The following is a 12,978-nucleotide window of genomic DNA, read 5'->3' on the forward strand; positions in this document are numbered from 1 at the left end:
CAAATCCACTGTGATGCCACTTCTGCTTCTCTACACACTTCTGTAATCACTTTCTTCCTCTCTGCTCCTACCACTCCCAAGGTCCTAAGTGCCCGCCACATTGACTGTCCTGCAAAGCCCCTGCATCCGACTTCTATTGCCAAACAACACGTCCTCCATCCCCGCTGTTTGCAATCCTCTACTAGCTGCTGGTATTTTGCCATCTTTCTTTCATAAGCTTCCTCTATTCTGTCTTCCCATGGGACTGTCAGTTCCATATCTGCCAACTTTTGAAAATGCCCATGGGGGTTTTAGCGCGCGACAACAATTTCAAAGGTTACAATTCTTTGCGACGACTATTTTGCGCGTGCTGTTTTGTAGTCTATAAAAAGTGTCATGTTTGTAAGATGAGCTAACATGCCTTTTTCTTAAGTTTATTTGCATGATTATAGTTATTATATCAGCAGAAAATATGAACATGTAGACCAGGAACTATTTTCATGTATAAGGATACTAAATAGTTGTTGACTTTTCTAATTTAAAATTGTACACAAAGAAGGACCTTTATCAGGTTGGGAACAACACCTAGGGATACCCCCTCAATGTTAGGACATTAAAAAACACTTTTTAAATTCAAACAAGCACACAATCATATTATTTGAAGAAACGTTTCCCAAAGAACTATACATCTTATGATCTATCTGATATTATATGGTCAACACATGTCCAAGAATTTTGATATGTTCTTGGTCTTATATCTTCTTTCTTATTCACAATAATTGGATCCTTTATTTAGAAAAGCTGTTCCAAACATAGTGTCATTTATAACTTAATAAATCTGCATTTTTCTTTTTTATTTTATACAATAGTAAAATGACCCCTTGATTAAAGGTAGTACCTCATTTAAGTGATTCCTCATGGTGAAGTGTTGGGGATGGGGTCCATGTGAACAATAATGAATAGTACATTATACTTTAAATGATTTGATAATTGAATTGAATACATAAATACAATTATGTTACAGCAAGTGTAATGTCAATAAATGAGTGAATAAACTACTATTTATTATCTTCATTGTAGTACTGCATCATTGAACTTTGTCAATCAGACATGCTTTTATTCTTATTCTATGTAAGAACCTCCATGCAGTTGAAAAATCATTTGCCATGTTCACGATTTTACAATTCTGACCAACAAACAGAGGAATACAACACAAGTTCAATATCTAGCATGTTAAAATAATCTTGAGAGAAAACGTTTTTGATTGGCTGATTAATTTGATCATGAGAAACATACAATTTGATTGGCTGAACACTATTGTCCTCCATTGGACCCAGTTCAAAATCGGGAACAACAATATTTTTTGTGTAGATTTTCACCAAATCGTGTTTTAGAGGGGTTTTCAGGAACACGATCGTGACAAAGGGTCAAAATCGTGTAGTACACGCCTAAATCGTGAAAGTTGGCAGGTTTGCAGTTCCAGCAAGACCGCCTGCCTAGTTCCCTGTGACCAAATGACTATATCTGGTCTTAGCGATGTTGCTGCTATTTCTGCTGGGAAACTCATGCGTTGATGTATGTCTGCTGTCATCTGCCAGTCTGATGCTGTTCCAAGTATCCCTAAACCTTCTGCCTGGTTGTCTTTCTTTTCTCCAGCCCTCACAAAATTTACAAATGTGATGTTCTTCTGCATCTTTCTCTTCTTTCTCCTGGTGGTATCCAACTTTGCTGCTATTGTTTTCAATACACTGTCATGCCTCCATGTATATCTTCCATCTTTCAATGCGACTAGACATGCTGACAACACATGTTGTAGAGATGCTGGTTTGTCTTTGCATAAGGTGCATGTTGGGTCTTCTATCAACCCCCAGGTATAGAGGTTTGATGGGCTTGGTAAAACATCATACACTGATCTTAGTAGAAAACTCAATCTGTATCCCTCCATACTCCAAATTTCACTCCAGGTCAAAGCTCTCTTCTTCCATCTGTCGTATTTCCTGTTACACCAGTTCCCTCCGTCTCTTCTCATTTGCTGTATCCCACCTTGGTTTTTTTGTCATACCAAATCTCTGTCTACCAACTGCTGTTACACCAACGATGACACTGTGCTTTAGTCTAGTCTCAGCTTCCTTAACTGCGTCCTCTGCTTTCCATTTTCTTCCTGTCCTGACCTTCACTTTGGCTCCTCTCACTTCAGCATCTTTGCTGTCTCTCGACGTCATAAGCTGTCTTGTCTTTGTAACTTATTATAATCCTGGTACCTTTGATAACTATATACTCTTCTGTCAATGCCTTCATTGGTAATTGTAGCTTTGTTCCTGTGCTGTACAATCCAATGCTGCTGCAACTTCTTGGCACATCCAACCATCTTCGTAGGCATGCACTGATCTTTCTCTCTAAGGCCTCCACTTTGGACAATGGGAACTCGTAAACTAGTAATGGCCACAATATCCTTGGTAAGACCCCATGTTGATATATCCAGGCTTTATATCTACCTGTGAGCCCACTTTTGTCTATCTTCGTCAGCCATTCTACCAATTGCACTTGAACTCCACCCATGTTTACCATATCTGCTAGTGTTGCATCAAACTTTTTACCTAGGCATTTCACTGGTTTCTCTCCAACTGTTGGTATCTTTTCACAATGTCTCATCTTGCACTGTGCCTTTCCTCACTATCAAACTTCTAGATTTACTTGGTTTGAACTTCATCCTGGCCCACTTAATCATCCTTTCCAATTCCTCTAAAGTCCATCTTCCCTCTATGACTGTTTTTGCTGTCACTGTCATATCATACATAAAAGCTCTTACTGGTGGTTGCCTGACCCCTGATGACAATAATGGTCCTCTACTTGTTTTTTCTACTGATTTTACAATTAAGTTCATTGCTGCTGCAAACAGGACTACTGATACTGTACACCCCGTTAGTATTCCAACTTCAAGCTGTGGTGAAGTCTCCAGCTGTGAACCTGATTTCAATCTTGTCAAAATACTCTCGCAGCATAGTTCTGATAGTTGGTGGAATATGATACCTCTCCAATGTCAGGTCTACTAGTTTGTGAGGTATGGACCCATAAGCATTAGCCATATCTAGCCAAAACACTGCTAAGTCACTTTTCTTCTCCTTTGCTTCTCTTAAAATCTGTGTAATAACGCTGGTGTGTTCGATGCAACCAGATACTTCAGACATGCCTCCTTTCTGGACTGCGATGTCTATATATTCGTTGCCAAGCAGGTACCTCGTCGTACTCCTTGCTAAAACTGCCAGGAATATCTTCCCCTCAATGTTCAATAGGGAGATGGTTCTAAACTGTTCAACTTTCCTGGAGTTCTCTTCTTTTGGTATAAAACATCCTTCTGCCTTGTATCATGACTCTGTCATCTTTCTCCTTCTCCAAATTACTTTAAATAGCTTCCACAACCTTCTGATCAGTCTGGGACAGTTCTTATATACCCTATATGAAATACCATTTGGTCCTGGTGCTGACCCTGCTCTTGCCTTCTCACTACGTCCCTGCACTTCTTGGAACTTCAGGTCTGACTCATCAAACTGTTCTTTTGGCTCCTCTGGTGTTAACAATTTCTCACATTCTTCCAGGTCTTCTCCTCGTCTCTCATCACTGTGGGTCTTACTGAGATGTTCTTCCACTTCTTCCCTAGAGTTTTCCAGTTTGCCAGATCCTCTCGCTCCAAATAATCGCTTCATATACTGAAATGGGTTTGCTGTAAATGTTGTTCTCTCCTTTGCCTTTTCTTTTTATCTCTTCTATGAGTTTCTGCTCTTGTAAGTGTCTTAAGTTTCTCCCTAGTTTCCTTTCTTAACTGCTGTAATGGTAACCTTTCATTCTCATTGGCGACTTTGTACCTCTTCTTTAACCTTCTCAATTCCTTGATCTTCTTCTGTCCCCGGTTACTATGGCCTTGTTTTGTTGGTTGTTTCCCTTGTGGTACCACTCCAAATCTGTCCTTTCCTACGCTATAAATAATGGACGTCATTGCTGTTATCTTTCTGTCTACACTGCCTGCTAATGTTGCCTCTAAGATATTTTCTAAATCTTCGTCAAGCGCTTTCCAAGCTGCTTTGTCTGCATTCGTTGGCCATTTGATCTTCTCTTTGCGTGGCTCATTCTCTTCTCTACGGGTTGTTGGTTCTATCCTGTCTTCTTTACGGACTGTTGTTTCTATCCCATCTTCTCTATGGACTGTTGGTTCTATCCTCTCTATCTCTTCTGCCTCGTTCTTATCCTCACCCTGGGTCACAGGGAGGCTATCATCACTGTGGTTTGCCTCCTGGATGGTCTCCTCCTCCGTCTGACCAGATCTCTGTGCGTTGATTGACAGAATGGGGTTGCACACATTTCATTCTACTTTGATGGATCTTCAAACCTCTAGAATTCTTACAGACTTTACCACAAAAACATTTACATCCTATGTTCTGGTTCGTTGTCCTTGTCGGTTCCATAGTCGTTTCATGGTCCTGTCCTATGAGCTGTTCAGCCTCCCTCGCTCTCGCACAGCCCCGAGGGTGTCTTAGTATATATCGTTCCATAGCGTGTAAAATGGGTTCCCCTTCACAGGAAATGCACTTTGACTTGCCAAACCTCATGCCCCGGTTACCAGTCTCTCCTGGCTGCCTCTTGTCTCTCCAGGTTGCCACTGTTCTCTTCACAGTCGTCAAACAGACTTTCCTGGTGGTCACTGGGTTTCCAGAAGTTGATTACCTTGTAAACATCAAAGGAATGCTGATCCAATTCCATCATCATTTTTTAAATATGAAAGTTTTTGTACAATAAAATTGATTTTTAGATAATTGAAGAATAGTATAGCCTTCTTATTGGGTTTATATGAACATTTTGATAGATTTTAACATGTTTTATATGCCATTTCTATGATTGACAGTCCGCATTTTCCTATCCGTACCGTTCATAGGTCCATAAATTATTGTAGTGTTTATCAACAAAGATTTTGCGCTCGATCTTTTCAATTCAATTTTATGGAAAAACGAACAGGAAAGCATATGATTTTTTTTGGACTACTTGATAGTTATAAACCTATGGATTCAGGAAAGGTATCACTGTAATTCATTGAAATTTTCCTTTAGACCAAATTTTGGAGACTTTTGTGACATGTTCAACCTCCTTTTTTGCTATATTTTGTATCTAAGAAATGCAGATTGTTGCCATGGTTACAGCTAAAAGGGATTATATTTCACCCTTATGACCATTAGAAATCAAATCTATGGAGGATTTTTTTTTTACAAGTATATACATGAATAACACACATATAAAGCCTTCTTTGTTAGACAGGAGGGGAAAGAGGGTGTTAAAAATTATGAGTGTCAATTTTTTTCCTAACTGTGTGTTGCTACCTATGGTCGGGTTGTTGTCTCTTTGACACATTCCCCATTTCCATTTCCATTCTCAATTTTATTGGTTATTTAAAGTGTTGAAAACAATGAGGATAAAAACACCTGTTTTGCTGTTTACGGGTACAGTAGCTGCATGTGCAGATAAGAACTTAATAATCGAGTCGATAATTTTTGATCAAACTCAGGTGATATTTAAGGGCATACGATACAGTTTTGATTCTGTATTTACAAGTTCATGAAAATTTGCATATAGGCTATTTTTTACATGATTAAATCAAATATGTCATAAAAAATATACCTTCATGTGCTACTTATTGAGTAAAATGAGGTCGAAATTTTGTTTATTTGCTCAAAATCCAGATTTGTTGCCGTAATTTCTTTTTCGAAAGAAAGACATAACTTTTTTGTTATAAAAGATAAACACAAATTGTTTTTTGTTAAATAATTGGTAATTTCTGTATTTTATAAATATCCTAAAAAAATATGCAATTGTTTATTCAGAAATAACTCATATTTATCAAATGTTCATGAATTGAGGAAAAAACGTCATTTTTTACTGAATGTTTATTAAAATTAAAAATAATCCTCTATTTACAGTTTTATAAAATTTGGGTCACATAACCTCCCTGCAAAATGAAACAAAATGCTGTTTTGAAAAATAGGGGTCCATGAACTCGTTTTCAAATTAAATCAGTTTGAATGATAAAAATCAGTCGAAAAATGCATCTTTTACCGATATGTCACAGTTTGACGTCGCGAAAATAACATTTTACGTTAGCAACGTCATTACCTCCCCTGTAGCTGTATCGTAAATTTGACCTGTAGGTAAACAATAGGATAATAGCTATTTATATAGGTTATTTAAATTTTCATTAATTTTTATTGCCCTATATCATAAGGTGAAAAAAGCAATTCTATCAAATGTATTTTAAATGAAAATAACAACATATTCTAAATTAATTTATTGTAATTCACTAGACAAATATTTATCAATTCGGACTTATCGTAGTCCCATTGAAAATTGTTCTTTATGTTAAAACACGTGAAAAAATATACCAACAACTAATCCTGGTATCTACATGATGAGTTCATTTGTATCCATTTCATCCAGAGTTGAGAGTTGAGAAAAGGACTTTTTTCTTGAAAAGCGGTAAGATTCTTTTAATTTTTCTCACTTGTTTCGAAAAAGCAAATATTAATTAAGGACGAGAGGGTTTGTTGATGTACAAACAAGAAGATGCGATATGATGAACAATCTCTCTCTGCCTTGGGATTTTGACGATTTTAATTTCGAGTTGACTTGATAGCCATAAAACATGCTAGGTTATAGCAACCTTTCGAATTATCCTTTGAATAAACTTTAAAAATACTCAGAAAATTGACTTAACCTATTCATATACCATTTTAAAAAAGGTTTGTATAATTTTTATTTTATAAAAAAAACGAGAGTTCCGATATATTTTTATTTTATCAATTGAACCAATTGACTTTTCTGTCTTAACTTTTTTTTTATTTTGAAAGGTTGAGACCAAGTTTGAAAGTTAAACTAATTTCATGTTTTAATTTCTTAGTCGCGGCATTTAACTAGTATTTTTATGGCCCCGCAACGAAGTAAATAGATATAAACAGTGTGGCGCTTTGACACATCTAGTTATATCTAATTCGACGAAAATGTCCCACCCCTAGACCATATATATTCATGTATCGGACAATATAACAAATCATATGAAATATAGATGGAGTTCGTGAAGCCACTCTACCCCTTCCTGTTTGAGATTTGAAAACGGTTGAGATCCCCACCCATAAACCATATATATTCATGTATTGGACAATATAACAAATGAAATGAATTATGGGAGGAGTCCCTAGGGTCACTGCACCTTCCTGTTTGAGAACTTGGAAACAGTTGAGATCCTCACCCCTTAACCATATATACTCATGTATGGGATTAAATAACAAATCAAAATTTTTTTAGGGGCAGTCCCTGTGGTCACCACACCCCTTCTGTTGTTTGAGAACTTGGAAACAGTCGAGATCTCCACCTTTAAATTAAACTATATATTTTTATGCATGGGACAAAAGAACTAATCAAATGAAATATAGGGAGAGTCCTAAGGGTCACCCGACCCAATCCTGTTTGATAACTTGGAAAAAGATGAGATCCCGACCCCTCAACCATATATATTCATGTATTGGACAATATAACAAATCAAATGAAATATAGGGGAAGTCACTGGGGTTCTATTGTTCAGTCTTACCTATTTGCTAATTTTTCTGTAATCCGTTGTCACTCATTTAGGGAAATTTTCGTCTTGTTTTCAAGTTTTGGTTTTTGTTTTGTTACATATTACTGTTTTATTATTTCGAAATGGCAGACTAGATTTAGTATTGCACTGAGCAATTCATACTCGGTACAACTGTATTCAATTCTAAACTATTATATCATATCTGATCAAGCTTACTGTTGCAAAGTTCATTCAAGAGTTGGGGTCGGTGCAGAGAGGTCGTATTATTCATTGTGTGTGTGTGTGTGTGTGTGTGTGTTGTTCTATGTCAACACATAACCTAGTCACAAGATACATTAATTTTTGCATTTGTGACATATTGTCGATATATTTGCGTGTTTTAAATTTCGTGATGACCCCCTCAAAATATAAACAAATAGACAACTCTCTACAAGAGACCAAATGACACAGAAATTAACAACTATAGATCATCGTACGGCCTTCAAAAATGAGTAAAATCCAAACCGCAAAGTCAGCTATTAAAGGCACCGAAATGTCAATGTAAAACAATTTAAACGAGAAAACTAAAGGCCTTATTTAAATACAAAAAATGAACGAAAAACAAAACTGTAACACTTAAACAAACGATGACCACTGAATTAGATGCACCTGACTTGGGACAGGCACATAAATACATAATGTGGCGGGGTTTAACATGGCAGTGGGATTCCAACCCTCCCTTAACCTGGGACAGCGGTGTATCAGTACAACATAAGAACGAACTATAAAAATCAGTTGAAAAAGACTTAACTCATTAGATGGAAGACAAAAACGGACAAACGGACCCAGGGGCGTAGCTAGAAAGAAAGAATGTGCAAGCAACTACCGCCGATCGGAGCGAGGCGAAAAAAAATTGGGACCCTTTTATGCAGAATTTTTTTTTTTTTTCTGTTTTCGGTCAAAGGACGATTAAAAGAGGCGCTATATGTAGTAAGGACTTATAAAAGACTATAATTGTAAAACTATTAATAAATCTTCTGAAAAGAGTAATACATAAACAACACATATTTGTGATACAGAATTTACACAAAATCGTCAATAATCTGCTCTTCGGGTCTAGGAAGAAACAAACTTCTCTGTTACTTTGTCAATATTCACACTGAAAAACCGATGAATATGCAGTAACTGCATGTCGTTGTTCATTGTTGATCGTACATTTGTTTTCAACATACGTAGTTCAATGATATATATCCATGGTAGCACTCGCAAGATGTTATAAACCAGCGTACATGTTCGGCATCGGACGACCTCCCATTTAAATTCGTCAAAATAACATGCCAGGTCAGTTTCGTATGTCTCAGACAATGTTGAGATTTGCTCGTCTGTTATATTTCCTACAGCACGATGAAGCAGATACAGCACAAAGAAGCGATTTTCTGATAATACTAGACGCGACTCCATTCTCCAGTTCCCTTATCATATGGTCTATGAACGCAAAAAAAAATGAGACTTTCCAATACTGTTTTGGCGTGTTTGCAGGGTGATTGGCTCCGGTAGTCTGCCGACCACATCACCTCGGCATATTTTCAATGATATCGAAGGGTTCTGATAATTCTAATGCCGATTGGTATATTTCATTCCAAACTGACGAACCGTACACTGTAAAATGTGCTCCAAAACTACATGTCTTAGACTGAGTATTACAAATTCAAATCTTGTAAAAGATACAAGTTACTGTCCGATTTTGCCATCATCTCCAATAAAACTTTTATTTTGAAACCAAATGCCGTTATTATTTGATATTTCATCAATTAAAAAAGTGACAACATAGGTGTTTCCTTTAACATTCAATTTATAAATTTTTATTTTGCCATTAATTATTTTTGCATGCCGAATCGTTGTGCACGCAACTGCGTCTTAGCGTGCAAGGAGCTACGCGCCTGTCTCCGACCCACAGACCAGAAAACATAATACTATCGTAGGTGGGGCATACAAATCATGCGTCTGAGACTAAAGCCTTCAAGTTGAATGTTATGGAATTAAGCTTAACATAAACCTACATTTTAGACATATACAAGGACTATATATAACACTATACATGATATATATTAAAAGGTTGAATTCTAACAATCCTTACGTATTTTGGCCTTGCATATGTCCTACCTTTCTGACTGTCTATGGCTCTAAAACATGTGCAAAGTCGGGAACCTGTTGTTCAGTGGTTGTCGTTTGTTAATGTTGTTCATATGTGTTGCTCGGTTTTCGTTTTTAATGTAGATTTATACCGTTGGTTTCCCTTTATGAATGGAATACACTAAACATTTTGGGGGCTTTTAATAGCTTGCTGTTCAATGTAAGCCAAGGCTTCGTGTACAAGGCCGTTATTTGACCTATAATGGTTGTACTGTTGACAACTTGTGACTTGGATGGACAGTTGTCGCATTGGAACTCAAACTACATCTTCTTATATCTATATGCTCTTGGTCACGTTATTTCACGTTTGATGAACGAGGTTTTCTTGTCCTTAAATAGTAAATAGTATTTAAGGATGAACTTGAGATGCAAGAAATGTACAGAAAACAGACAGTTTAACAACCAAAAGAAACAAAGGGCGGGATGGATATTTTGATTGAGTTAAGCCTTCCAATTGATACTTTATCGTGTATTTTTCTATGTGGTGATGTAATGTTATTGTTTCAGAAAAAGGGAGAAGGTTTGGTACCAATATAACGTTTAATCCCGCTGCAAATGTTTGCACTGACCTAGTTCAGGAATCTGAAGTACAGTAGTTGTTGTTTGTTTATGAAATTAATACATATTTCTTGTTTCTCGTGTTTTATATAGATTAAATCGTTGGTTTTTCCTTTTAAATGGTTTTACATTAGTAATTTTGGGACCCTGTGTAGCTTGTTGTTCGGTGTGAGCCAAGGCTCACTGTTGAAGGCCGAACATTGACCTATAATGGTTTACTTTTATAAATTTTTATTTGGATGGAGAGTTATCTCATTGGCACTCACACCACATATACACTTCATATAGCTATATAAGTAAAAATCAAAGTACTGAAGTACTGAACATCAAATGACCGTGGATGGTCCGACAAGAACTTGTCTTAGAAAAAAAATCATATCTCTATACCTGACAGTGAGGTAAATGTACAATATATTTTTTCTGGGGAAAGTTCGTTCGTGGATGATAAATTAAGGACAGGTAATTCATCCTCATCGTAATGAGTAATATACATTGTAGTGATGCAAATCAGTATACTCGGGTTTAATGTTATATAGCATACTAATATTTGTATACTACAGTTTCATGTTTTTATAATTTTCATGCATTTGTATATCATTCTATTCTACTATATTAACAATAATAAGTGCATGGTGGACATGTCACTCATCTGTAATAATTCGATTTTTTTAATAGAATGGATTAGAGTAGACATTCGTATTTTCAAGCAAAAAATGTTTAATCATCCATGCAGAGTTATTGTTCCTTAAGATTGCAAAACGTTCTTAAGATGCGTGTGCATAATAATGCATGTAAATGATTTTGCACTTATTTGTATATACATATACTAAAACATTTTAATAATATTAATTTATCTTCTTTAAAAATGATTTGATGAGTATTCATTGAATAAATGAATTTATAACAAGCGACAAGGAATGTTAGTTTTTACTGGATGATGTCTACGTATTCATCATGTTTATAGATCGGTTAAAAACCCAAAACGAATATCATGTAATAGAAATCTAGGCGATAGCAAAAACATGGGAATGCCCCCACGGTCATCCGCTGTAAAAAATTATGTTTGTTATAAGTATCTGATTATTTATATTTATATTTATATTTACAGCAAATCAACAGAATTGTCTTAAAGCTGGTATTTATCAATACCTTTCTAACACATTATTTGAAGACGCCAATGACTACTTTGAACGATGTTAAATAAGGGGGAGTTAATAAAGAATCAGTTTTCGGAAAAGATTAGGAAGATGGTTAACTGTGATCTCACGACTAATTCAAATAGGCTTGCAAAGTTGATGTTGATGAGCGTAACTATAGCGATGTGTTTTTACTTTCTACCAACAAAAGAAGTTCTACAGAAATCAAACAACATGAAATTATTAGCATGGTCACAGCTTTCATCAACACAACCAGACACAGAAATTCGATCAAAACAACAAAATGAAGAAAAGCTGCTCAAACAAAGAGAAGACAACTGTCGCGATTATAGAATTAGCAAACAAGCGATATATCGATTGAAAGAGTATTGGAGCTCTCCAATTGTGGTTCCAAAATACAAATTAATCTTCTTTTGGAACGAAAAGTCCGCATGTACTTATTGGAAAAAGTTATTTCAATTCATTCAAGGTATAAATAATACGGAAGTACATAACCATAGAAACGGATTGACAACTTTAAAAAGCTTTGATACTTGTGAAATAATAAAAATGATGTACAATGAATCATGGGTGAAAGCTGTATTTGTAAGAGAACCTAGAGAACGGTTATTATCTTCATATCTAGAAAAGGGCCGTCATCAGCATGTAATGTATCAATTGTGTAGAGTTAATCGTACAGTGACATTTTACGAGTTCCTAGAAATTATAAAAAACTGTAAAAATGGACATTGGGATAAGCAAGTTCGAATTCCGGAATACCTATACGAACAGATGATGATAGGAAAACTTTCAGAGATTTCCTCATTCACAGAACGTCTTTTCAAAAAGATAGGAGCATGGAACGAGAAAGTTGTAGCTTGGCTTCAATCAAGCGAAAAGCTTTCTACACGAAATCACAGAAAAGACGCAAAAAGTAAACTATTACAATATTACAATGATACTAAGTCGGAGGACTTAATTTTTGATTTATTTTCGGAAGATTACAGAGTGTTTGGTTTTAACATGACTTATTATAACAAAATTAATAATACAACAACATGAAACAGTCTTAGGATCCTTCATAATTATAAAAAAATTTACGTTGATCAATTATTCTATAATAATTATATCTGATTCAGGTATTATTTAAATTGATAACTCAAGTGTTCAGTATGTGTGCTTCTATGAAATAAGGATACGGGGGTTATTGCATGTATTTAAAGTGCCTATGTGTGACTGCTGAATTGTGGGTCCTTAAATTCTGATTTCTTAAATTTATGAATTAGTCTTTCATTTTAGCCCCAATTTTTACCATTGTTCTTTATTCTACATATTTTAGCACACCATTATTCATTATTTTTAATTTTACCTGTTTGTGTTTTATTTTATTTATTTCATTTTTCTGTTTTATTGTCTTATAATTCTATATTCTGTAAATCCCCTAAGCATTAGTTTGAGCTATAATATACCTCAATAGCATGTCTGGGCGGTGCTGGGGGAAGATTTTCACTATAATTGATA

At 35.6% G+C, this 12,978-nt stretch overlaps 2 protein-coding genes across 2 annotated transcripts in view; both read left to right on the plus strand.

Moving 5' to 3' along the window:
* Window positions 1-12,978, plus strand: part of LOC134705788 (uncharacterized) — a 474,551-nt gene that overhangs the window by 14,986 nt on the left and 446,587 nt on the right. The window lies entirely within an intron of this gene.
* Window positions 6,268-12,893, plus strand: LOC134705156 (carbohydrate sulfotransferase 9-like). The gene is made up of 2 exons (XM_063563905.1): window positions 6,268-6,495; window positions 11,430-12,893. Exon 2 carries the CDS (start codon window positions 11,515-11,517, stop codon window positions 12,517-12,519), a length of 1,005 nt encoding a protein of 334 aa, XP_063419975.1. The 5' UTR covers window positions 6,268-6,495; window positions 11,430-11,514; the 3' UTR covers window positions 12,520-12,893.

This window comes from Mytilus trossulus, chromosome 2, assembly GCF_036588685.1.
Source record: "Mytilus trossulus isolate FHL-02 chromosome 2, PNRI_Mtr1.1.1.hap1, whole genome shotgun sequence".
Lineage (NCBI taxonomy): Eukaryota > Metazoa > Mollusca > Bivalvia > Mytilida > Mytilidae > Mytilus > Mytilus trossulus.